At 36.1% G+C, this 25,445-nt stretch overlaps 1 protein-coding gene across 3 annotated transcripts in view; it reads left to right on the forward strand.

The window, feature by feature from the left end:
- The first annotated feature begins 216 nt into the window (after positions 1-216).
- Positions 217-25,445, forward strand: part of LOC108965644 (cyclin-dependent kinase 14) — a 327,367-nt gene continuing 302,138 nt past the window's right edge. For all 3 annotated transcript variants that reach the window (XR_001993122.1, XM_018928188.1, XM_018928189.1), the window contains exon 1: positions 217-2,378. Coding sequence is in view for 2 of the 3 variants with exons in the window: in XM_018928188.1 (XP_018783733.1) it covers positions 2,249-2,378 (130 nt within the window). In the remaining variant the exon portion in view is untranslated. The remainder of the gene's footprint in view (positions 2,379-25,445) is intronic.

Raw genomic sequence — 25,445 nt, forward strand, 5'->3', positions numbered from 1 at the left:
TGAAGAACTAGAAACTAGAACTTAAAGAAATTTTTTGTAGCACAATTGTTCCCGAAGCAACCGTGACGGCGCTCACATCGCTAATTCTCAATTCTGTTTTGTGTTACCGTTTCCGCTCACACAAACGCTCTCACTATATCGCATTCTACATTTGTGTGCGTTCGTGACATTTCGGCTGTCATTTGGCTACTGTTTACAAGCAGTGTATAGAAAAAATCTGCCGCGTTAGGTCATATTACAAACGTGTGTCTGTCGAATTTTGAGCATACCAAGGCGAAAATTAAACAAATATAATAATCAAAATGTGCAAAGTGCTGTGTCAGTGAAATTAAACCGATAAAAACCAAAAGGTGTGGGTGCACAATGCTTCAGCAAGTGTAACTTATCGGAAATGCAATTGTAAGGCAAGCACATTTTTTGAACGAGTCGTCAAGGGAATCGCAAAAGTAGTTTACGGCAGCCATTAGTCGGTTAGCAGAGACAAAGATTTTCCCGTTGCGTGTGTGCTGGTATAATACATCGTGCGCTCCCCCGCCGCCCGTTGCGCGAATCTTCGTATCCGAAAGTGCATGTGGACAGCAGTGCGGTTACAAATCTTGTACGATTATATTTCTCTTGCCTTGTTTATCGTACCTTCCTCATTCCATTGTAATAATTGCATGCTTTTAGCTGTATGGTGTTTTTGTGTTTGCTGGCGATAACATTTTTCCTTACCGATTCGTGGACCACATAGCGCTAAAGTTGAAGCAAAGTCAGAATTCGCTCAAATCAAGAAATAAATTAAATTGATTTTGTGTAAGGTGGACATTAAAAGTTTAAATGACATTACAATAATATTTACATTTCGCCTATAAACCCACTACGAATGCAACCCTGCTTCGTGCATTGAGAAACGTCAATAGGCAGGCGTCGACTCTCCGATTATCTGCTGTTTCGCTTTTCTGTTGTTTTTTGTCATTTTTGTTTGTATCTCGTCGCACTCCTCAACACGCTTTTCATAAAGTTATCCAACAAGTCACCAACAGCCCATCCAATCAGTCATCCATCCAATTTGAAATACTTTTATGACCGTTTCTTCGTGTGTGCCCGCAGCTCGTCAACCCACACACAGCTACAGCTGTTCGACGTTTTGTGTGTGTGTTTTTTTTTGTGTTTGCTTTTTGGAAGCATTAACTGAGCGATATATTGGCACACGCGTTTACTTGTATCTTAGCGCTTATGCAAAATTATTAAAATAAAAAAATACTTAATTAAGATACAGATTGCTTTGTGAAAATGGTGCGAAGAAATTGCTAAATTATATTAATAACAGTGTCACATTAAAGTGAAACGATTTGAAAGTTGCAACCGCCTCCTCACCCCAGACAAAATTGTGCTACCTTTGTAGCGTTATTTCGGTATTATTAAAAAATACATATGTAATAAGTGAAAATAAATTAGCCGGAAAGTAGTGAAATAAATATTTGTAAGATAAGAAATTACGCTTGCTGTCCGCACTATCTCACTTTCTTTTTCTAATGTCTTTTCGTTGTTAATTTCTATGCATTCGGTACGCTGGAAACGTGTTGGTTTTGGCGGAGGCGGCGTACATTTGTTTGATATAAAATATATTGTATAGATATACATAGATAAGTACATATAGACGTGCTATCAAAGTGAATTGAACTTTCAAATGTCGCTAATGTTTAAAAAAGTATCAAAAAGTTCGGAAAATAATTTGGTATGATCATTAGCATACATATAAAATTAAGTTTAATCGAAAACAATAAAAAGTATGCATATATTATAGGTGTTTGTAAATAAAAAGGCAAACCATTGTGGCCTATAAATCGATATAACCCCGCTCCGCTGTCAAAAAAAAAAAAAGAAAAAACAAAAAAACGACGTGCGTTTCCTGTGCGGTCCCGTCCTCAACGTTTTAAACCTTTTTACCTATAAAAGCTGTACAACAGCAGTTAAAAGAAAAAAAAAAAAAAAACAACAGAGCGTTCAAACCTAATTGATCTTCAAAATCAAATAATTAAAAATATTAAGTGCATAGTTCAAAAGTTTTAAGCTAAGCAATTTATGGCATATAAAGAAAAGTTAAATTCTGTCTATATTGTAAGCAGAAAGTAATCATTAAGTTTCGCAAAATAATAGTGAAGTGTAAAAAATAAATATTTGAAGTGATTTAAAGTGCTAATTTTATAATCAATTTGTCATTCCGTCAGTGGCTATCAATTAAGCCGTTAGTGCACGTGATCCAATGATGCACTACTCAATGGAGCGGAGTCTATCAGCTGGTGGGGCTGATTCCTCCATGCACAACAACACCACGAACAATACCACTTCAACAACAACACTCGCGATGTCAGCTACGAAGAACACAAAAGACGGTAAGTAAATGCTAGTGCGAATACAAAATGTGCAAAGAATACAAATGCAAAGAAATTGTGCAAAATAAATAGAAATATTGTTGCAGTATGTTTGTGTGTTTCCAATAGGAAGAACAATATTTTCAAATAGAAAGCTAGAAATTTAGTTGGAATTTTAGCTAGGTAAAAATACTATTAAATCTTAAAAAATTAGTTGGAATCTTAGCTTCTTAAAAATAATAAACCTTAATGGCATTGAAGTGATATAAAAAAAATTGTTTGAATAATTATGGCGTAGAATTCCTAATGTAATTAACGTATGCAAGCTGTACTTTCTTGCATAATCATTACTTTATTTTATGAAATGACCCAAATTCAAGTTTTTCTTTTAACTACCACATTTGGCTTACTACAATTTGTAACTGCTGGCTGTTCATAGCAAAACTCTTTGCAAAAACAAAAAATCCCTTGCGGTTATTTTGTTGCTGATACGTCTGCTCTGCTGCTGCGCAAAAGTTCAAGGTCTAACGTCATTCGGGTCGGTTTTAATAGTATCTGCGTAAAAACATATTAACATAGCAGCAAATATATAAAATTGCAGATGCTGTATAGTTGGTCCTAGATTGGTTGCTGCTTTTGGTGAAGCACAAAAAAGTCGCCTGTGAATGATTATGAATAACAAATAAGTGGCAATGAAAGCATATAACTAGGATGTACTATATGTATGTATGTGTATTTATGTATATACGATATACATACATCATGAAGTATTTAAAGTACCACAAATAAAAAAATAAATAAATGTAAAATTCGAAGAATTTTGCTTAACTCACCAGATGAGTAGAATTCCGGTTAATAACCGCGTTACTGGAACTTGGTACATGCGTTCCACTTCAAATAATTTTACATCCAAGATGACCTTGACAAGAGAGCCTTATAGGTGCCGGTGTCGAAATTGTTCAATGGGCGTGGCACTGCCCATACTTACGTGAATCCACGTACATACATATCTCGGGACCTGCTCGTCCGCTTTCAAAAAAATTGGTAATTAAGTAGGCATTCATTTTTCCTATATAACATCGCGAAAATGGACAATAATCACGCCTACTCTCGTATAACGTAATTTTAAATTCTTCATGTTTACTTTACAGTACACAAATTAAGGACCAATGAAGGTATCGGAATAGAACTTTACGCGAATAGTGTCTTTGAAGAGTGTCACCTTATGACCATAAATAATCCAAATCGGACTGGTGTTTAAGCCCACAGGTACCGAATATATGGTTCCCTTTTTGTGCTGTTGTAGTCGGCACAGTTCTGCCGAGTTGGCAGTCTTTGACCGGATAAAACATCCGGGTCCGCTCCGGTTACGTAGAACCGACTGTCGCGGCAACGGCACCCCTTTTATCTCGATTATTGGTCAATCTGTGAGCAATGTTATAGAAACTCAGAGAGAATCTGAAGAAAGGCCAAAAAAACATTCGAAGACAGTGTCTTGAAGACGTTGCTCGTTGAGAATCTCCGTCATGTGCATAAGATATTGCTTCAGCACATAATTATTTAGAAGCAAGAAACCCTAAGATTTCAATATCAAGAGAGATACAAAAAAGTGATTCGGCTGCATGACAACGTCCTGCCTCACAATGCGAAACCCGTTGAAACCTACTCGGAAACGCTTAAATGGCAAATCCTACCCTACCCGCCATATTACCCAGATATTGCAGCGTCCGATTATTATTTGACACATGGTCTGGCTTAGTAGCAGTTCCACTCACGAGACGACATCGAAAAATGGCTTGATTCTTGGTAAGCATCCCAAGATGAGCCGCTTTACGGGCTCGATTCTTTGCCAGAAAGATGGGAACAGTTGTGGCTGGCAATGGGCAAAGCTTCGAATAATTCATTGTCACTATTTCCTTACAATAAAATAGCATTTTCATTAAAATAAAAAAATAAAAACAGGAAGCACTTAGTGGTAGTTGTGCACCTAATATTATACAACAAGTAATGTTTGTCGTTACTCTACGGAGTCGCCTTGGATCTTTTCCTTTTTTATTTATTATTATATAAAATTTTAATTTTATTTATTTATTTTTGCTAATACCACATACTATTAACATGCCTCATACCATACAAAAAAATTTTCCCTGGGTTTCAATAAGATACCTCACATACAATCGCCCATCATATAGAGTAAAGTCAGGCGGATGTTGCTGATATAAGTTATAAGGGGACTAGGTCAATTTCGCCCAATTTGATATATTTTAAGGAAAAAGGCACATTGTTACGTGCCCTGTAATTTTCATTCTGATATATGTACATGTACAGCTGTGCTCATTGAAATAGCAGTGTAGATGACCTGTATATTGTAGATGGACAAATTCTATTATAAAGACCAATATGAGATAAAAAATAGTTTTAGAAGTGATAAATTATTTATTTTTACATGACCTAAAACTTATTTTGTGCTAATTTATTTTATAATTTTTAAGTATGAATTAATAATAAAATAAAAGCGCTAATTTGTGCTGTTCAGTGAAATACCAGTACTAACAAAAAAAAAAAAAAAAAAAAAAATCAATATAACTCATTAATTAACTTTATTATACTAAATAATATTTTGATATTGCCCTAATACCTTGGGGATAGCTTTGAAACAAAGCTTTGACGTCTCCTCATAAGTTTTCTATGGGGTTGAAAGCCGGGGATTGAACTGGCCATTTCATCAAGCCGCCGTGCTTTACTTTCTTGACTGTATAATTTGAAATATACTCCGTATTTGGAGGTCGACGGACATACTGTCTAGAGCCTGCTTTCGTGGGCTCGCCCATTCAAATTTTCATTTATCAGTTGTCGTCGCATGGTTACGACGCTGATCCCCAACTGCAGCTCCGTTTTTGTTTTCCTAGAGGATGCAAAAGCATTGTTTTTGTTGAAGCGCATTATGCGTCGGTTCTCTAAATTTGTAGTTTTGAGTAAGGGACCACGTTTTCGAGCTTCTTCATAATTTATGGCATTGTATACCATGTTGGCAGAACATTTTAAATGACAATCTAAAGACAATCTTCCTTGGAGCAGTGAGGTCCTGTGCCCACTAAAATTTAAATTTTTCATTGTTATAGTCTATTGTCATGTAAATTACAATAAGAAACTAAATTTTACTCACTATTCATAAATTTAAATTTTTTATCAGCACTTTTCGTTGAGAAAAACTAAAAACTGTTATTTCAGTAAACAGCCAAAAAGTGGTGGATTTTCGCAAAAATATCAAAAAATAGCACTAAAAACATCAAATCTAACGGGGTTTTCACTTTTTTCTGTTCTCTATACTCAATTAAAAAAAAAAAAAAAACAATGTGCAAGCGATCAATTAACAAAAAAGGATATGCAAAAAAAAAGTTATATATTTTCACTTCTCTTCCACTGATATTTCAATGAACACAGCTGTATATGCAGTATAATGTCACTCGGCAGTTTGCAAATAATTTTATTAGGTATAAGGGGGCACAGGGACGTATTAACCAGATTCAACCCATTTCGAATACAAAGAGAGATCTCGAGCCCCGAGGTACGTGATTTAATCAAAACCCCACTCATACCATTCGGGCGAAGGGTGTTAGGCGAACAATACTATTATGCTCTGTAGTAACGTCTTGCAAGAGTATAAAAATACGAATTTACGCAAACTTGCATGCAAACATTTACATTTCTGTGCGTCTGCATCTTGTGAAAAGCACGGCAATAAAAAAACTATATAAACAAATTATTAACGGCCACTACACAGTGGGTGCGCGCACACCTGCCTGTTTAAATTGACGTCAAAATGCCAAACGCAGCACCCGAGTGGCGAATCAATAAGACAACCGAATGACAGCCAGCAATGGACCAGTCAATTCCTATACAGAAATCAAATTAAATTACAAAAACTTTGTTGTAATTGAATTGCAATGAAAATAAGAGGTTTCAATCACGCACACCTACACGCACACGTACCCACCAGGCACACACCCCCCTAAATGAGGGAAATGAAATGAAAACTGTCAATAGCAAATTACTGCTGGAATGCACGAGGGCGGTTCGGTTTTAATTTGAAACTATAATTGACTAACGAAGTACAAATTAGTAATGATGTGCGAACAAAGCAATAGCAAATTACAGGGCGAGCGCTATAAACGAGGTGCCATATGGAATTTCAGCGCCATGCAATTAGAAGGTACTGCGGACCTGCAAACGAACGCTTGTAGAATTGTAAATTATGGTAGTTTGTTTGTATGAGTGCTGACAGTTAGCGTGTAACGTGTTTAAGAAAGTTTTTTTGCACTTAGCGTTTTTTTCGCAAGGGACGCGCGAGGGTCTATGACGACATGATGCTTCGCATGCCACTTGGGGAAGGGCGCAATTGTGACTGAGTGTATTTATTTTGCGCCATGAACTTTGATTTGATAGAATAATGTCGCAGCTTTATAATTCAATTATGACCCACTTAAATAGGAACAGACTGTTGCATCTACAGATAACTGCAAGGAACTAGAAATATGCATGCACATAGATAAATAAAGCAAAATGTAAGGCAATAATACTAATGTAGCTTACTTGAAGCTGTCAAAGCACTTGTGTGCAATATGTGCCTCGACATAATTAGCGAAATTGTGCGCAAAGCGAGTCATATTCAACTTGGCATGTATTGTACTTTGTATCTTATTATTGTGTAACTCGCTACACCAAACTTTTTTAAAATTGTAGATATGGACACATGAATGCTTTGACTGATAAGCATTTGACTCAATTTTTTGTATGCTTAGATAAAATGAATATAATATTTTTGCTGTCACCGAATATAAGTATTTTGATGAATTCTTGTTTGTTGTGAAATACTTTATTGTAGGCGCATATATTTATACTATACAAAATAAATGAAAGTGTTAAGACTTTATTTATTCTGCAGTTAGTTAAATGCTTCTGCTTCTAATTTTAGAAAAAGGCAAGAAAAAATGTTAACATCGGTTGTTCCGAAGCTATGGAACGCTTAACAAATACAAAATAATTCTAAAAAAAACTTATTTTTGATCGGTTAGCTGTATGGCTAGGTTAGGTTAGTTTGGTAGGCCAATAAGCCACGCATAGATCAGGTTTGGTCCTTTCCGATACCAGATGTAGTTCAGCTGTTAGGTCCAGGAGAAGTAGTCTTCTTTTAGGGAATTTTAACAGACTCTGCGGCCTTACTATCAATACCTATTCCAGGGTATGCGGAACAGACGCATGCTCCATTGTTGCCCGGTGCTCTGTTCTAGACATTTTCTGCAGCCTTTTATATCTGCCAGCCTCACCGTGCGGGCGTGTATGACCACCAGACAGTGACCTATCAGTATGTCAGCCGTACACCATTCTTGGCAATCACGTCCACTATTTCATTGCACCCGATGCCTTTGTGGCTTGCACCACGTAAAAGTGAAGTTGCTTGCCTTTGGCAACATTTTCCACTGCTGCCCTGCTTCCCAAGACATTTCTGGCCGATATGCGATATGAGGTTACTGACTAATCTAATCTTTATATGTAGGGCAGTTATGTTCTATAGTTACTCGATTTTAACAATTTCTTGTAGGATTGCACCGTTACTTGTTAAAATAACCCTCGCCAAATGTAAAAGTTACCCATACAATAGCTTGATTTCGATTATTCGCTTTGTATGGCAGATATATATTATATTGACTCCATCTAAAAAATTGATCTTAATATTGCAAGATTGCCTTAGACAATACTTTATGCTAATTTTTGTGAAGATATGGCGTCAAATTAAACAGTTTTCCATACAAAACACCTGATTCCTATCATTCAGTTTGTATGGCAGCAATATAGTATAGAGGTCCGATATCGGCAGTTCCGAAAAATAAGCAGCTTCTTGAGGAGAAAAGCATTTGTGCAAAATTTCAGATCGATATCTTAAAGACTGAGGCACTTGCTTGCGTTAGGTTAATATACAGACTGACATACTGTTTTATAGGGCTTTCGACGTTTACTTCTGGGTGTTGTGTCCTTTTCATTGGGGGTGCTTTTTTTTTACTGGTGAGGGATGATTTGCCTTTTTTTTTTTGGCTATCCTGAAGATACTTGGTCGAAGACTGGAAGTCGTGAGCTGCTTGTGTCATATGTGACCTTCTACGTAAGGCTCCATCCTCGAATTGGCACCAAGTAGCGAAAAGAATGACGCGCTGTTGTTAACTCGATTATAACCATGTATGCGGTGCCTACGCCAATAAATAAGAAGAAAGCTATTGGATTTATCTTAAATTTATATAAGCTTCTTGTTAGGAAAGCTTATTAAATTTTAGTGGCAAGGGCTTTGGTTTTTAATTAGGAATCACGAGAAATGAAATGCATAAGTTCTACATAAAACTCGGTCGTGATAGTATCATTACCCTCCCACTTAATAGCTTTCTAAAAAGTAGTCAGAATTATCAAAAAATCTTTTTGTTTTGCATTTTCTTAAAGTATGATACCCTAAAATTGTTCTTTGAAAATTTGAAATGTATACGAAAAAAAAATTTTCGAGCTATTTGCTAATTACAAAGGGTTCTTGGGCGCTCTATAACGTTCCAGAACAGGTGGCACCAGGTACATTGTGGTTTTATCAGCGTGTTGAGGCAAGTGGAGAGCTTGCTGCCTGTACTCACGTTTGTTTTCTCTTACCTCCTAACCTATTAGAAGCTATCAAGTTTACGAATTTCTCAGTAGTTTTTTTGTCGAGCGAAACTTTTTTTTTTTATTTCCATTCTAAGGTTTATTTATTACCCCAACTGTTTTGAAGCTGGTAATGCGCTAAGTGTATGCTTTGTGGATTGCTCACAGAGACGAAACATTCTGCACTCCCATAGTTCGCAACTGATTTCCAATTTCAATATATATAACCCCTAATATCCAACTAATATATTATTATTTAAGGAAATAAAAAAACTGCCAATTTTTGCTCACAATGGTACATATGTTTTACAAATAATTTAAATATATTGATATATACATACATATGCAGTTGACCGTATTTGAAACTCTGCCAGGACTTCAACATGCTGATTTCTTTCTTGCACATATTTTGTCCGTTTACAGTTTCTTCCTTAATCGTTTGCAAGTTGCTGCAAAATTTTAAGCAAGTGAATTCAATGAAATACCAAAAGTGAAATACCAACAATACATGGACAAGGATGCCATTGTGTACATTCATAGTTATGTAAATTAAATGTATAAATCCATTTTCTTGCGGTTCCTTTGTTGTACATTAAGACTGCACTTTGACAAATGAGAAATTTGTCACTATTGTAAGCGGTTTTGTTGGTGAAAACTTAGTATAACCATCAAATGAAGATAACATATATTAAAAAATGAGTTTGACCTTGACTTTCATTCAAGATATTATACAAACATAAAATTGCTGTCAACCTGCTAATAACGTGAAATATCCTTGAAAGATTTCTTTTATTTATACCAAATATTGAGGAAAAAGCAAGAGAGGTTGCCTTATATTACTGTAGATAAACTATATGCTCCGGCGTGTTGGTTGGATTAATCTTACGCATTCAACAAATTATCGAACAAAAGAGTGTAATGCTCAAGTTGAATGCAAAAATTATGATTTTTTATCATGGTAGGTAGCTAGAGTGGATGTACATGTGACAACACACCCAGGTCTTTTGTAGGCTCATTGTGAAACCAGCGGGTCCCCTCGTTCGAGCATTTGGTCCAAGGCTTGATCCCCCCAATCGACCGACCCAAGACGTGAAATTATCTGCTCAAATATGAACCTATGATTACACCGGTTTACAAACCCACCAATCCCTTGCTTTTTTTCTTGAATCTTTTCAGGTTGCTCTTCGCCTCAAATCAGACAATTTTGTTTGTTTACAAGAAGTGAGTCTCATCGCTGAGCAAAATTTGGCTCGAAAACTTCGGCTTTTCTTGGAATATACTTGGATCACCCTTTATAAATATAATTCATGTTGTGAACACACTCTTTGTCAGAACAAGAATGATGTCTTTAATTACTGTGATCTCTATTTGTCGGAAGGCGCTTTTGGCATCTAATTTTATCTGAGTATCTAAGAAGATACCAACCCACTCCCACTCGATTATATAGTTTGAACTCATCCGTATATTTATCCCTGTGACTCTTTCGCACAATTTTCTGGAAAAGAAGGCAATTTTTGAAATCGCATTTAATTTAAATTTTAGGGAAATAAACGGGAACAAACTCAGTATCTTAGAATGAGACCTAATCGGGAGAATCCCTCAGTAGAAGAGCTGACAGTCTTACATAACTAATGTCAAATCTACCCTTGCTCTACTCTCAAACATTAAATGAGAATTCTTCTCTAGTAAACGCGTACTTTAGCTGAAGCATGAGCTCGAAAATTTAATGTTTGTTAATATTTGTATTCATTAGTTTCTTATTTATTTTTTATCTGGTAGCGACTAAGTATTTTTTATTGGTGAATAAAGCAAAGCAAAAATATAATTGTGCCAGCGGGACCTTATGTGTGTGAAACATTGCCAAATCCAGCGGTAGCGACCTTCATTTGAGATTTTAACGTTTTGTTTGCGTTTTGCTTAGATTTCCACGTATTCGCTGTTTAATTCATGTTTGATATATTTATATATCGATGTACATAGATAAATATATACACGTTTGTACGTTTGTACTTTATTTGCTTTGTTTGTGTGACCTGCTTTGTTGCTCTCGTGAAATTTGCACGGAAATCGCACGCTAATACCCAAACTATAGCTTTGCTTAAAGCATTCATGCTCACCCATTCACCAAAGCAACAACTCGAAAACACTCGAGCGAGATAAACAGATACCTACGAACACTGAGCACGCAACTGTTTGCGAAATTTCTTTCTACAATTCGCGTGAGTGTAGTGCTTTGAAACCATCAATACACGGAAGCATATACAGTTGAACTTCCCTAACTCGAATCACCATAATCCACAAAAAAAGTTCGAGTTAAAAGATTTCGAGTTATAGTAGGAAATTTGTATGAAATTTTGGCTTCTAATGCCAAATGTTATGGAGCACTTCGAGTTACAGAAGTTCAAGTTATGGCGCACTTCGAGTTATAGAAGTTCGAGTTATGGAAGTTCAACTGTATTTATATAACTACATTTTTTACTTACATATATATGATCTCCATGCCTCTTTTATCATGGCATTCCAGTTTATCTTTTGAATGCTTCGCTATCTTTTGCTTTATTTGCTTAGTTGGTTTAAGCAGCTACAAAATAGACCGCCACTTAGCAAGTACGGAATGTACTATGAAAAATAACGGTGTAAAATTTATGAACGTATAGTATGTAAGCATATATAGCTACTTATACAAAATATATACTTGTAGTTAGCATGGCTGCGGCAGCTGGTTTTCCGCTAAGTTCCCACTTTGCTTGCGCTTAACCCCCTCTTAAAGCTTGAGCGCTCGCATTAATCTGTGGTAACTATTAATCTGTTAGTTTTTCTGGTTTCTTTTTTAATTCTTCATATCTCATGCATTATTTCTGCTCTTAAAACTTGTTCAGTAACGGCCTTCGAAAAGAACTTGTTCGTAAATATTTACAACCTTTGATGGAGTATAACTTTATGTTTTGACGCCCACACAGCAAAGTGCACAACTAGCGTGGCCGAATAAGGCTTGCTCCAGCTAGAGAAACACAAGTATTGTATGCGTTGCCCTTGAGGCTTTTGAAATCGCGAAAATGAAAATAAAGTCAGAAATTTAATTGAATGGCATGATAAAAGACAAGTAACAATAAATATGACTTAAAGTGATGAATTGAAATAGCACAATCTGAGAAGGGTTTACAAAAAGGTACACAAATTTATAAAAATGATTAAAAAATAGCATAAGATTCCTCAATACGTTAGTATTTTGTACTATATCCATCATTTTTAATCACCGCTTCACATCTTCGCTGTATGCTGTTCACCACTCTTTGACATCGTTACTTTGAGGTTGAATACCGAATCTTCTCAATCGGAAGCCAATCCGAAATTCAATTTTTTTCATTGTCGAGTCAATGCTTTACTACCTTTGGGGTGTGACCATTGTCTAGCGTAAATGTCAGTTTATGGGAATGATTCAAATTCAAATGACTCCATTTTATTTTACAGTATATCCAAATACTGAAACCGTTCAATTGAAGCATTTATTGGAACTGGTCCGACGCCATCCAATGAAAATGAACCCCCCCGGTTATGGTATTTCCACTGCCGTGCTTAATGCGTTTTTTTGTATACCTATGGTTTAAGGCTTGATCTTGTGGACCACGTACAAATGTATTTCCACTAGTTCTCGAGCAATCTTGCCAACCGGCTTCAAAATAACAGTGTCGCGAAAAATGCGTTTAAAGACGCCGCACTTAGCCCAGCTAGCCTCGAGAGCACAAGTTATCAAACCTGTATCCCTGGAACTATTACTCGATTCAACTTGAAAATTTAGGCCAACATTCTAGAGGTGTTGTAGAATTTAATAAGACAATAAAAATTTTAATTTTTTTTAAACCCCTTAATAGTAACCACTTCTGTCTGAAAAACAGTAGTCCGGTAGTCTGAAGCTAATATTTACAAACAGCTACTTACAGAAACTCCCCTCCAGCCTTCCCCATAACCATGCGTCAAAGAGCTCACTTCTCGAGCGATTGTAACTATTATTTTCGATCCACATGTTCCTCGACAGTATGCAAACAGAGAAAAAGCCAGTAGCCTCTGTGATGCTGTGATCCAAGTTTGCTCGGATGCAGTTGAAGGAGGTGATACTTTCAGCATAGGTTAGTTCGGATCCCTTCACATAAGTATGTACTCAGCTTAAGTGAACCTTAAAGCCGAATCCTGCGCATTTTTCCAATTTACGCAACACACGCTTTTACCTACGGCTAGAGCGTACTCTGGGCAATGTAATTGCCGGCCATGTTCTATGTGTAAAATGGCAATATATGCTATTGTGAGTGTAGTTCGCTGTGTACTGCAGGTGAAATGCGATGAGCGCCGCTCTTAGAAGAGGTCGGAGCTTCGTAGTGAATTTAGGTTTTTTCATGAGCTCTCTACGAGGCAAATACATTATAGACCGTTATTAGCTTTCCTATAGTTCCTCTGCAGCATCGGTTGTATGCCTTTCTGACTCTTTCTTCAATGTTTGACCTTCTTGAAAGCTTTCTATCTATCTTTCTATAAGTCCTAGATATTTAAACTTATGACTCTTTTCTCAACGTTTGTCCTAGGTATTTAAACTTATAAACAACTGTAAGACCTGAACCTCCGAATAAGGGGAGATGAACGTGTGGGATCTTTTATACCTGCAGGAAAATAAAATCACTTCATTTTACTTGGGTTCCCAATACCACGCTAACGTACCTTCGGTTAGCAAAAATTAAATTTTCCTGAAAATTTATATTTTCCTTTCGTCAACGGGCAGCTATTTTATTATTTCAATTATTTTTTCCGCATGTGGCAACACCAACTGTCAACTCTATTTGTTTGTACTAGCATTTGTGCAAATGATTGCGTAATTAAAAGCTCTGAATAAATATTGAATTGTTTTAAGAATGCAAATGACATTAAGAAAATTGCATAATTACAAGCTTTAAATAAATATTTATATTTATATTTTTTCCCTATGCAAATACTTGGCTTCAACAGCGGCCGTCCAGCAAACAAATTACCAAATATGTATGTGTGTGTGTGYACATAGCAAATTGTGTAAAATATGTCACTTTGCTGTCGTCATTGCGCCGGTTGCCTTCCGCTTGTCGCACTTTGGTCTGACGGCCAACCAATTGCTCTGCACTGAAAATTGTAATAATAAATAAATGCTTTAAGGTTATATTGATTTTCTTCATTGGGGTTTTCTTTTTGCACGTAATTTATTGCATGCTGCTCCATAGCTAGTTTGTTCGTCACGCTTGTTGCTTATTGCAGTCGCCATTGTTGCCGTCGCTGTCCATGTTGACAATTGTTTGGAGGCAATAAGTTCGCATCTCATTCTCGATATCTTCCATTGTGTTTTTCTTCTTTTTTGCTCTATGTACGTGCGTATGTGTCTGCATGCATGTTTGTTTGTTTTTTTATATGTGTGTGCACATATAATTAATTGAAGTGGCGTCAGTCGCGTTGTGTCGCTGCAGATAACATTTGTTCTTGGTCTCAATTGCTGCAGTAGCCCCACTCCACGCGAGTTTCACTTCAATTGCATACGTTTGAATTTGTATACAATATATACATATAATATATATATTTGCGACTGAACCGTAAGCAACAAATACATAGTCTACGTTTTATTACATATTTTCCGGTACTGTCTTCTTATGTATTCCATTCTATTTAATTTTTGTTCGCTTTTTTGAATGTCTCTCTTCAATCAACTTGTCAAAATGCATCTGGTCTACCACACTGGCAGTTCCACGCTTTGTATTGCCTTGGTATTTGTATAATAATCATAAATATAATCGATATATGATAGCATATGCTTGTTAGAAGAAAATAATAATTACATACATATATATTGTGGAAGACAATAACTCTTCTCATGACCAGATTTTCAGCACTAATACTTCAAACGTTTACCAAGAGTTATCAAAAACCGATTTCATGGGAATTTAATCTCCAGAATTTCACTTTTTTTCTTTTAATAGGCGAGTATGCTTTGTTGTGGGTTTTGACAGCTCTATTTCTCAAATCTCTTCGTTGTCAGAAGCGCTTTGAAACACCTCAGCGGATCTCGGGTAATACTAAAAAGTGTAAGGTGTAATTACCAGTAGATCTGGCTACTTTTTGCTGTGAGTAAATACTACTATAACAAACTATTCAGTTCAGTGGATAAGATGAAATGCATAGGCCTTATCCTTAATGCCGAAATTTTATAGAGGCCGAATATTATGTATCCAGTATATGGAAAAGGTACGGACGCTTACCAAAGGTGGTATTTTGGCGCTAGGAAACCGTAGACCATCCAATCTTGTTTTATGGTGTATGGCGCTCGAAAAGGCAATTTTTGTTAAGAAGCTTGCACTGCGGACTACAGCAATTAGCATTCGTTAACATTGCCGGCTGTTGCATTGCGACGTGCGCTCCAAGGCTCAGAAACAGCAGTGTACTATATATGAAAAGCTCCGAACAAGGACACACCGAAATTCTTTCCTCCTTCAACAGCATTTCTTGGATCACTGCATCGCAGAGGCTACACGTGACGGCTTTTCTTTGCTAACAGAACCATGAGGGATATGTGGATGATTAGGAGTCGCCGAAGAAGAGGTGCAGTGACAATTTTAACGCATGTGTCGAAGCTGAACTTTGATCTCGCTAACTGTATATTCGAAACTGGTCAAAAAGTAACCGTTCTCACTAGAAATGGCTTCAAGCCACTTCATTATCAGACTCGTTTCAGTGACAGGTCATAGCGTAATCGTAATCCAAAACCGATAAGCTTGCTAGATGCTATAGCTTGCTTTGGGATGTATCTTCATCTCGTCTTGAATTGTAGCACTGGACCAATGTACCTTGCGGGCGCTTAGCAGGTATTGGTCGATGACCGCTTCTGTGCKATTTCAAGACTATTTTGGTCAAGAGTGGAATGCAGGAGATCTACTGAAATTCTTGCTCTTAGCAAAGTTCATCCTGCCACAATCGTAAAGGTTCTTACTGTATATTCTCCAATATTCAATCATTTGGTAAGATTGAAAATCTTGTCATCCGCAAGTTGTAAAAGTCGCTTGGAGAAGGGTGATATAAAAGCATCCAATCACTTTCTCATTTCTTGTATTTACATTTTTTATTGTACTGAGGTTAAACCATATCGGCTGTCCTACCTTTTGGAAAGCGTTCAGTAGATTACATGACATTATGATCACGGTTACGACGACGTGACAGCGCTCAGTTTTAAGTAAAATCACATATCTCGAGACCTGCTCGATCGATTTCAACAATTAATGCGAGCGAAATTGTGCGCCTACTTCCCATATAATTTTTCCATATTTCCCTAGAACCCACCTAAATAACAAGCCTTCTATCTAAAGTTATTTCCCTGGCTTTAATCCTTGCAAGTTGCAAGAGTATGAAATGTTCGATTATACCCTATCTTATCCCTTTCTTACACGTTTTATTTTATCTCTATCTTTTAAGCTTGATCAAACTGGGCAGAGTGTGCTAAATTTTACCAAAATCGGTTCAGTAGTTTAGGAGTTTATCACACACAAAAAGTGGCAATACATATATACAAATATATATAATATTTGGCTCCTAAACTGTTTTAAACTTTTGGAAAAATTACCAAATAAATTTAATTTTAATCCCCCAAAAAATCGATTATCTGAGTTTATGACGAATAACGTATTTAACAGCACATTGCATATAAAATGCATATTTTCTCATTGCCCGTGCTGGTGTGGACCAGCCTCAGCCTGTTGCTTTTAAACTTTCTTGGTGACAAATTCCTTGCTGTCTTCCAGTGCGTTCCTCGCCTTGTAAAGTTGGCTCTGTTCACTTACAGATTTATTTGGAGTAAATGTTTTTTAAACTTTTTGCCCCTAAAGCGGCAATGTTTCTTCCAGTCCAGACAAATTAACACCCACAACCATTTCAATGCAATGCAGTGTCAAACAACGAAACGAACAGCGAAATAAATGAGTGAATTATGTGTGGTTAATTTATTTATATATCTTCTTTTCGGTTTGTATGGGTTGTCTTCTTTCTACAGGCCGATTTACAGAATGTCTGTGCAGTGTGGCAGTTTGGTGTGACAACAGTTTGTGCTTGTTGCAACATTTACACTCTATGTTCAACATGCAATGTGCAATGCAAACGAATGTTTGCTATTCTTGTTTACAGTTTTTGACAGTTATTTTTGTTTATTTCTATTTATTTTTTCTTCTTCAACACGTGTGGTGTCTTGTTTCGGAAAGTTTCCAAGGTTCACCTTGTAGTATTATGCTGGAAAGTTTCTATTATATTTTTGGTATTATATCACCAACATTTCAACGCCCTCTGAAGTGTAAAAATAAAATTATATTTCTCCACTACATTGCCGCCAACAAAGCACACGAAATGTCAAATGCCACTTAAAATTAATGTCCACTAAATCAAATGGAGTTATGGTAACATTTTCGCTTTAGCACGCCAGCTGTTACTTAGTATGCATTTATTTCTAAAACATTTCCTATTCAACTAGGAAATATGCGTATGTCTATGTGTTTTAAAGCTTTTTTTGTTTTAATTTTGGTTTTTTTCAACCTCGCTTTCGTTTTTCTTTAAAATTTTTCACGCTGGAAACTGTAAACAAACTTAGATTACCGTTGCGAATTCGCCATAAAACGCTATAATTAATGCTAATTATCTGTGAAATTTTGAGAAATTACGTGTGTGCAAATTTTCGTAATTACCAGCGTCCGACAGTCTCGGACAAAATGTTGAAAAATAGTGAAAGTTCTATTAAAAATCGATAGAAGGTTTCGATGATTTATAAACGGTACAATGAATATAATTATTTCCTCAGTTTAAGGTTTCTGATTATAATATTTATCGAAAGAATTCCAAGATACAGACGTACACATATATAACAGAATAAATAATTCTAAAAAAAAAAAAATAATCCACAGTTGATCCAAGTAGAGGTTCTACTTTTTCAATAGCATTTTTTTTTTGACAGATCACGCGTCGGTCGTGCCTAGCTGTCATGTTATTTTTGGAAGAACTTATGGTCAACATAATCGGTCTACTGAGCGTACTATTCGCAACACCATCACTCATCTTGAGACCCAGCATTAATTTTTTGGTAATATTCAATAAATATTATATATTGAATCAATGAATTGAATCGGCATCGTTTCGCTCTATGGGCTCTAGAAAAGTTCCAAGAATATACTGCGTTTTCGAGTCAAATTTTGTTCAGCGATGAGGTCCATTTCTGGCTCAATGGGTATGCAAACAAGAGAAATTGCCGCATTTGGGACGAAGAGCAACCTGAAGAGATTCAAGAGCTACCAATTCATTCAGAAAAACCAACGGGTTTTGTGTGGTTTGAGGACCGATGTGATCGTCGGTAGATATTTCTTCAAAAATGTTGTCGGTGCGAACATAACCGTCAGTAGCTACCGTTATACTCCCATGCTAGCTCACTATTTGAAGCCAAAGTGAAGGTCGTGATCTCGGTTATAGTTGATTTCAACTAAATGTCGCCACTGAACACACATCGCATCAATCAATGGATTTATTGAGAGAACACTTCGGTGAGCAGATAATTTCACTTTTTGAGCCGGTTGATTGGCCACCAAGATCGTGAGATATCACACTATTAGACTTTTCAACATTTGTAAGAGATAATCTTCAAAAAAACAAAAAAACGCCAAAGAATATTGCTTTGAAACATTCCGCATCGTGTGAGGACCTTACTTCTCAATCGCAAGACTGCTTCGAAGTAAATAAAGTAACACAGCTCTGTTCCGTGAGCAAACTCGTAATCTGAACACGATCGAAATTCGCTAATATATTCAGGGCAACAAAATATATATTTTTTTTGTAAAACCATATTATTTGCTTTTTGATCAAAATTCGATTGAAAGTACACTTAAGAAGTAACAACGAATAAATGTTTATATATCTAGAACTTTTACTAACTAATTTTTAGTTCTCAACAACAAATTATAAATGCTAAATGCTTTAAAAGCTAGAGTATACGTTGTTATCTCTAAGCTATAAAATGTCAATTTTATCATTTGTCCTTTACCATAGCCACACAATTAACGGAAACCGTTTGCAGTAGCTGTCAGTTACACACTGCAGCCAGCGAATTCATCGCACTGCACTCATCATCAGAATCATTAGACAGTCACAGTTGATAGCCAGTGAATAGTCTATGACGAATGATGTCTGCAATAAATTTTAATTGTCCGATACTATCTTTGCACGCGGTTTTGCTACTTGCACACTCGTAGTTGGTGATTTGAAGTGTAAAAAGCGCGAATGGTAGACATGTTGAACTGTTGCTTCGCATGTAATCGACATTTTTGACATTTCTCTTATCACCCAAGTGAGAAAAGTTGGATTCGTTGAAACTAGAAGCTGGTGTCCAATGGATAGCAACCTAATAATGAATATTTGTTCAATCGAGTTTCGTGTATTCTAACTTACAGAGTGTATTCTATATTTACTCTTATGACTCTTATATTAGATTGTCAAAAAAGTCTTTTTTGACAACCTAATATTTCGTAAATAAATAGGTGGCCTTTTTGGGAACAACTAATTAAAGATTTAACCAGTCTAGATCTGCGTAAAACAGATCAAACTAAATTTATGAGGGCCTTTTATATTTTGGAATTAATAAACAAAAACAAATATTTATTAGCGGAAACCGCTTAATTGTTTTTTACAATATTCTCCATTAAGATCTTAGAACTTTTACATGCGCTTGAACCGATTTTCGAAGCATTTTTGCCACTCGTAATTGAAGAATCTACTAAACTGACAAATTCTGTGGGATCCAATAAGTTTTACATTTGAATATTCATGCAATATCGAATGTATGCTGGTCCCACTAATGCCCACTTAATCTCGTGAAAGCTCACGATTGAATTCGTCATACCAAATATAGTCACTGGTCCTCGATAGCACATTGAATTAAGTTCATCGCTGCATTGTTGCTTAAACTACATCAAAAGTTTGAAAAAAGTAATGTCCCGAAAATCTTCGCGTTTAAATTCCATACTTTGGCCGAGATGAAAATTTTAAGTTACTGTAAACTACACAAATAACACTAAAAGTTTTCAAGTGTCAAATTTTACGTTAAAGTTGGGAGTTGCCAAATTGCAACGCTAGAAAAGCATTTCAGCCGGCATATAATGGGTTTTCTTGTTGGCATAGACCATAGACTTAACGTAGCCTCACAGGAAATAGTCTATCGGAACATTTTGTACTGTGCCTGTAGATTAAAATTTTTCCGCTAACCATGCAATTGTTGATGCGACAGGACGAGTTGAGGCCACTTACTCCGAATTTCGGTTAATGTTAATAATTTCGACTCGTTGTTGGATCATATATCTTTTTATGATGAAATGGCAATCCTTACTAAAGAGAAATGTCAAAAGAGTTGGAAGAAATATGGTGTCGTTTACCGTCTACTTTTGCAATGTCTCTATTGAAACCCCCGTTTCATTACAACGGCTTACGGAATTTTTCGTAAAATTTCTAAGTTTGTAACTCTTTAAACAACCAATATTTCAATGTTTACCAGCATATTGATTAGATTTTGTGATAGGTATATAATTTAGTGCAAAACTAACAGGCGAATGAGTGAAAAGAGACTAAACGTCTGTTTACTATTTTACAACCGACTTTTAACCTGCATTTCCACCCCGCCGCTAGTCTCGTCGTTTGATGTGGCATCGAAAAACAATATTGCAGCAGCGTTGCTTGGTTACGTTGCAGCGCGGACACAGACGTAAATCAACATGAAAGCAAAATTTTTCAATAATAGTTCGCGTATCCTGTGCAAACAGAGTAAATGCCGCGTATTTTGAGTAGTAAACAAGCATTCCACAGACAGACGCTAGTGTGCGGGAGGCGAGCCACTGCCATTGATCCCGTAAATGTTGCAAAAAATGCGAAGTTTTGCTTTTGGAGCTGGCGTATCTTTTTCCATTTAGTTGCAAAAGCATACACGCCAACAGTTTACAGGGCAATCAATACTGTGCATTGTCAATATTTGAACAAACTCCATATTTTCTCCGTTGTGGGTGGCGGTGGTAGTTCCCTGTTAATAGTCATAGCTTCGTAGTTGTATGTTAATATTTTCGGATCGCAGGTGCTGCTAGTATTCATATCATTTGTTTATGCAGATGAGGATGTTCATACATGTGTGTATGTATAATTTTTACCGAAAAATATTGCTGCGACTAACATACCATATTTTACGCATCAAATATTGATGGAAGAGCTCCGTAGATATTCCTGTGTTTAGTTATTCTCAACGGAATTAAAGTTGAGAAACTGTTTAATGCCGCTCACTGTAAAACGTTGTTAATATTTTTGAAAAGTAATCACTAGCATTTTGTTGCATTTTTTACGAGTATAAATATTCACAGAAATGAATTCGTGATCGCTTCGTAAACAGTTCTCAGAGCAACAGTTGTCTTTGAAATAATTACATTTAACAAGTGATGATTCTATTGTTATAAAAGGCCCTAAAATTAACGCAAGATGAGATTAACAGAAAACACAGTATCAAGTCTTTCGATTGCAATTTTTTTTAATCGAATTATAAAGTTTGTTGTTAATGGGGTAGGGATAGTCAGAAGCACGAAAAAGAGACAATTTTCAGTATTTTTTTTTTTTTGCTATTAAATCGTGTTATTTTACAAAAGTAGTAATATGACATTATTATAGAAAGTGCTGACTTGAAGTCACGAAAATTTCTAAAAAGAAAAAAAATAAATTTCCAAAGTTACAGTTGTTTGTGTTGTACTTGCGGTGACAACCATAAGTCCTTGGAGATTCATCTAAAATCAATCGGACGAAAAAAATTAGTTTTATAAATAGATAATCCTGGGCCTGATCGAAGGATTTTTTTCTCAAAATTAACAAAATGGCGGCCTCAGGAAATTTTTTTCTAAATTTTTGGGAAAAAATCAACAAAATCGAAATTTTTGAAAAAATTAAATTCTTCGATCATTCCCGAGTTTATTATGTATTCTAAAAGCTGAATAAATTTTATTAAAATCTACTGAGCGGTTTTCGAATTACAGCTGTCACCAGTTCAAAAAACATAGTTTTGAGAAAAATGCGTTTAAAGTTTCACACCAGAGCCTTGAAGTGCCCGAGCTCTCTTTGTTATTTGTCGAATAACTCAAAAACTAATTAGCGGATCAACGTGAAGTTTTCAGAGCATATTTTTAAGATATTACTCTTAACGAAAATGCTTAAAAAAAAATTAATTTTTTGAAAATTCTGACTACCCCTAACCCCTTAATGGAACAATACATCGGGTCAATGGCCTCAATGGGGTTCTATACACATACGCACTCGTTTGCCAAAAGCTTCCATGACTTCTTCTGCCTCTTTATTAGCGTAGACATCGCTTACACGGTATTTTCTACGTCTAAGTATTCTGTAACGTTAAGTGCTCGCCTTTTAAGCGCGCGTGGTTGTGGGCTTGTTGCAGTAGACCTGTAATTTTAAATAAATAAAATAAAAAAAATCTAATGGTGTTAAATTTCACGATCTGGGAGCTAATTCTCATCACCAAAGTAAGAGAGTACATGTGTCTCATGCAGTAATTGAAGTCTTTCACGGGCTGTACAACATGTGACATCGCCTTGCTGAAACCACATATTAGTGCCCAATATTATTCAATTTCATTAAATTTCGACAAAAAAAAAAAAAAAAAAACTAGGTTATCAGGTACCAATATCGAGCACCAGTAATAGTCATTGCTACATAAATGGCGGCATATTAAAATCTTGCGTTAATTTTGGGACCTTTAATAGATGCTAAAATAGACAGAATAGTTCAAATTTTAAAGTTAAAATTAGTTTGAAATGTCATTTATCCAAGAAAAAAACTGAGCGCATCACTCGTTTTTGGAATCATCATGGGTATCATTTGCCCACATTTCTTTATAAATGAAGCCGGTCTTAATGTAGCAGTCAATGGGGAACGCTATAGAGACATGACTAATTACTTTTTTGTGTCAGAATCTGAGAATGTTGACCTGGACGACCTTTGGTTCCAGCAAGAAACTACATGTTATTGCAGCCAACAAAATATTCAAATTAACGGTGAGCTCATTATCTTGGCTTCCTAGAACGTACGATTTAACACCGGTGGTATATTTTTTGTGTTGTTATGTGAAGTCGCTGGTCCATGGCTAAGATGATTGACGAATTGGAAAAAAATATTCGAGGCGTATGGCCACAATTGCAACAAAAAGTGATCGAAAATTAGGCCTCACTGTTGCAATTTATTCCAGCCAGCCGCAGCGGTCATTTGCCCTTTATCTTTGTAACAACATTAGTCAACAAAATCACTGTACTGAGCGCGCTATTCGCACAACCATCATTCATCTTAAGACCCAGCATTCATTAGTGGATAATGTTCGGCCGAATAGATCACGTCCAGCACGCAGTGAAGAAGAAATATAGCAGCCGTAGCTGAGAGTACCCGACGACCGTGGAGAGTCGTTCGCAGCAACTCCGACTGACCGATGTAACGTCTTGGCGCATTTTGCATCATCAATTGAAAGCATGCAAAATGTAGCTTGTGAAAGCACTGAAGCCACTCGATCTCCCAAGTAACATCTCTCAAGTTCTATGTGCTCTTGAAAAGTTCTAAGAAGATCCAACGTTTTCGAGTCTAATTGTCTAATTTTGTTCAGTGATGAGGCTCCTTGCTGGCTCGATGGGCAAAGTTGCCGCGTTTGGAATGAAGGGCAACCTGATAGGATTTAAGAGTTGCCATTTCATTCAGGAAAAACAACGGTATCGTATAGTTTGGGACACCGACTATTTGATACTTGAAATTGAAGCACGTGATCTTGGTGACATTTGGTGTCAACAAAACGGTGCCTCTTTTTGAAGTTTCTGTGTTATTTCTTTAAAGGGTAGGGAGCAGGGTGAGCTTTCCTGCCCTGCATTAGATCGAGTTGATACAAAAAAAGAGGTACTTGCCAACAAACAAAATATTTCTTAGCATGTCTTAAAAACGCGAAGTTTTATAAAGTGAGAAAAATCTCCTTTTACCAGCCTGTCCCAATTTTCTTTTAGACGTTCCTCTTCCTTCTCTTTTACCACAGTGTTATTTCATTTCCAATAAGTCACTCTGAGCTAACATGCATGTGTGACCAACGCATTAATTTTAATGGGATTCTATTTATGTAGACTGCATTTCAATAAGAGAGAAAATCAATTACATCAACTGCCAAGTTTATTTAGATGACATAAATTACATTTTTAAGAGAGTGAATTGAACCTCAACTCTAATCATGAAAATTGAAGTTTATAGAAACTTTGCTTTGTCCGCTTTACTCGAAAACATATGCAAATTGCTTTAAGATAACTGGCCATCAACGCATCCAACACCGATATACCGATGTACTTGAAAAGATGTCCAGTCAGTATCGCCGCACAGAAGGAATACACGATTTCAATGCTAATCGACTGCATTAATATGCGTAACAGTTGTTCAAGAGAGAGTTTGCTGCAGAAATACCGCATTCTGTCATCTTCACGTGGCATAATGCAAATAAGATATTACAAGTGTGTGTGTGCGCGATGCAGTTTGAAATCCATGGATTTCCATATGCTAATTAAATACTGATGAATGTGGCTTTCGAAGAAGTTATGTTACGTGAAGAATTAAGCGCACGAAGAATTCAGTCGGTTTCCACTGTCTAGACGAGTGAGACTGGTTTTAATTAAAATCACGTTGCAATATGTGCATAAATAAGTAACTGTATATGGTATGTATATAAATCAAATCCATTTTACATGAGCAATAACTATGTGAAGAACATGAAAATTTGAAGTCGTTTAGTGGATGACTGTAGATTTCTGATGCAGCATGCTTTGTAGTGAAATCAAATATGTCTTAGCTTGGCAATAGCAGGCCTTAATTTCACACTTAAATCGTTTAGCAAATGTTTTTTGTTGGCTTTGGTTATATAACTGTGTAGATTTTAGAAGAGAGTTTCTGAAATAAGACCTCTTTTAAAGAATAAAGATCATTCATTCGATGGCCTGTCGAATATATTCAAATTATTGTCACTTGAAGGTATTAATCATCATTAAATCACGAAATATGATTGCAAAGTCCATCTTATTGTTGTACTCCACGACGTCCGCCAAAAAAAGTCATGAAAGTGGAGTCACAAGAATCATTTAATACTAACAATTTAGTTTCACTATAAAGATGTTTTTTTTTTTGACGTTATGTTTTTTATACTCTCCCAAGAAAGTTGCTAAAGAGAGTATTATAGTTTTGTTCACATAATGGTTGTTTGTAAGTCCTTAAACTAAAAGATTCAGATATAGGGTTATATATACCAAAGTGATCAGGGTGACGAGTAGAGTTGAA

This window comes from Bactrocera latifrons, unplaced genomic scaffold, assembly GCF_001853355.1.
Source record: "Bactrocera latifrons isolate USDA-ARS-PBARC rearing strain unplaced genomic scaffold, ASM185335v1 scaffold_143, whole genome shotgun sequence".
Lineage (NCBI taxonomy): Eukaryota > Metazoa > Arthropoda > Insecta > Diptera > Tephritidae > Bactrocera > Bactrocera latifrons.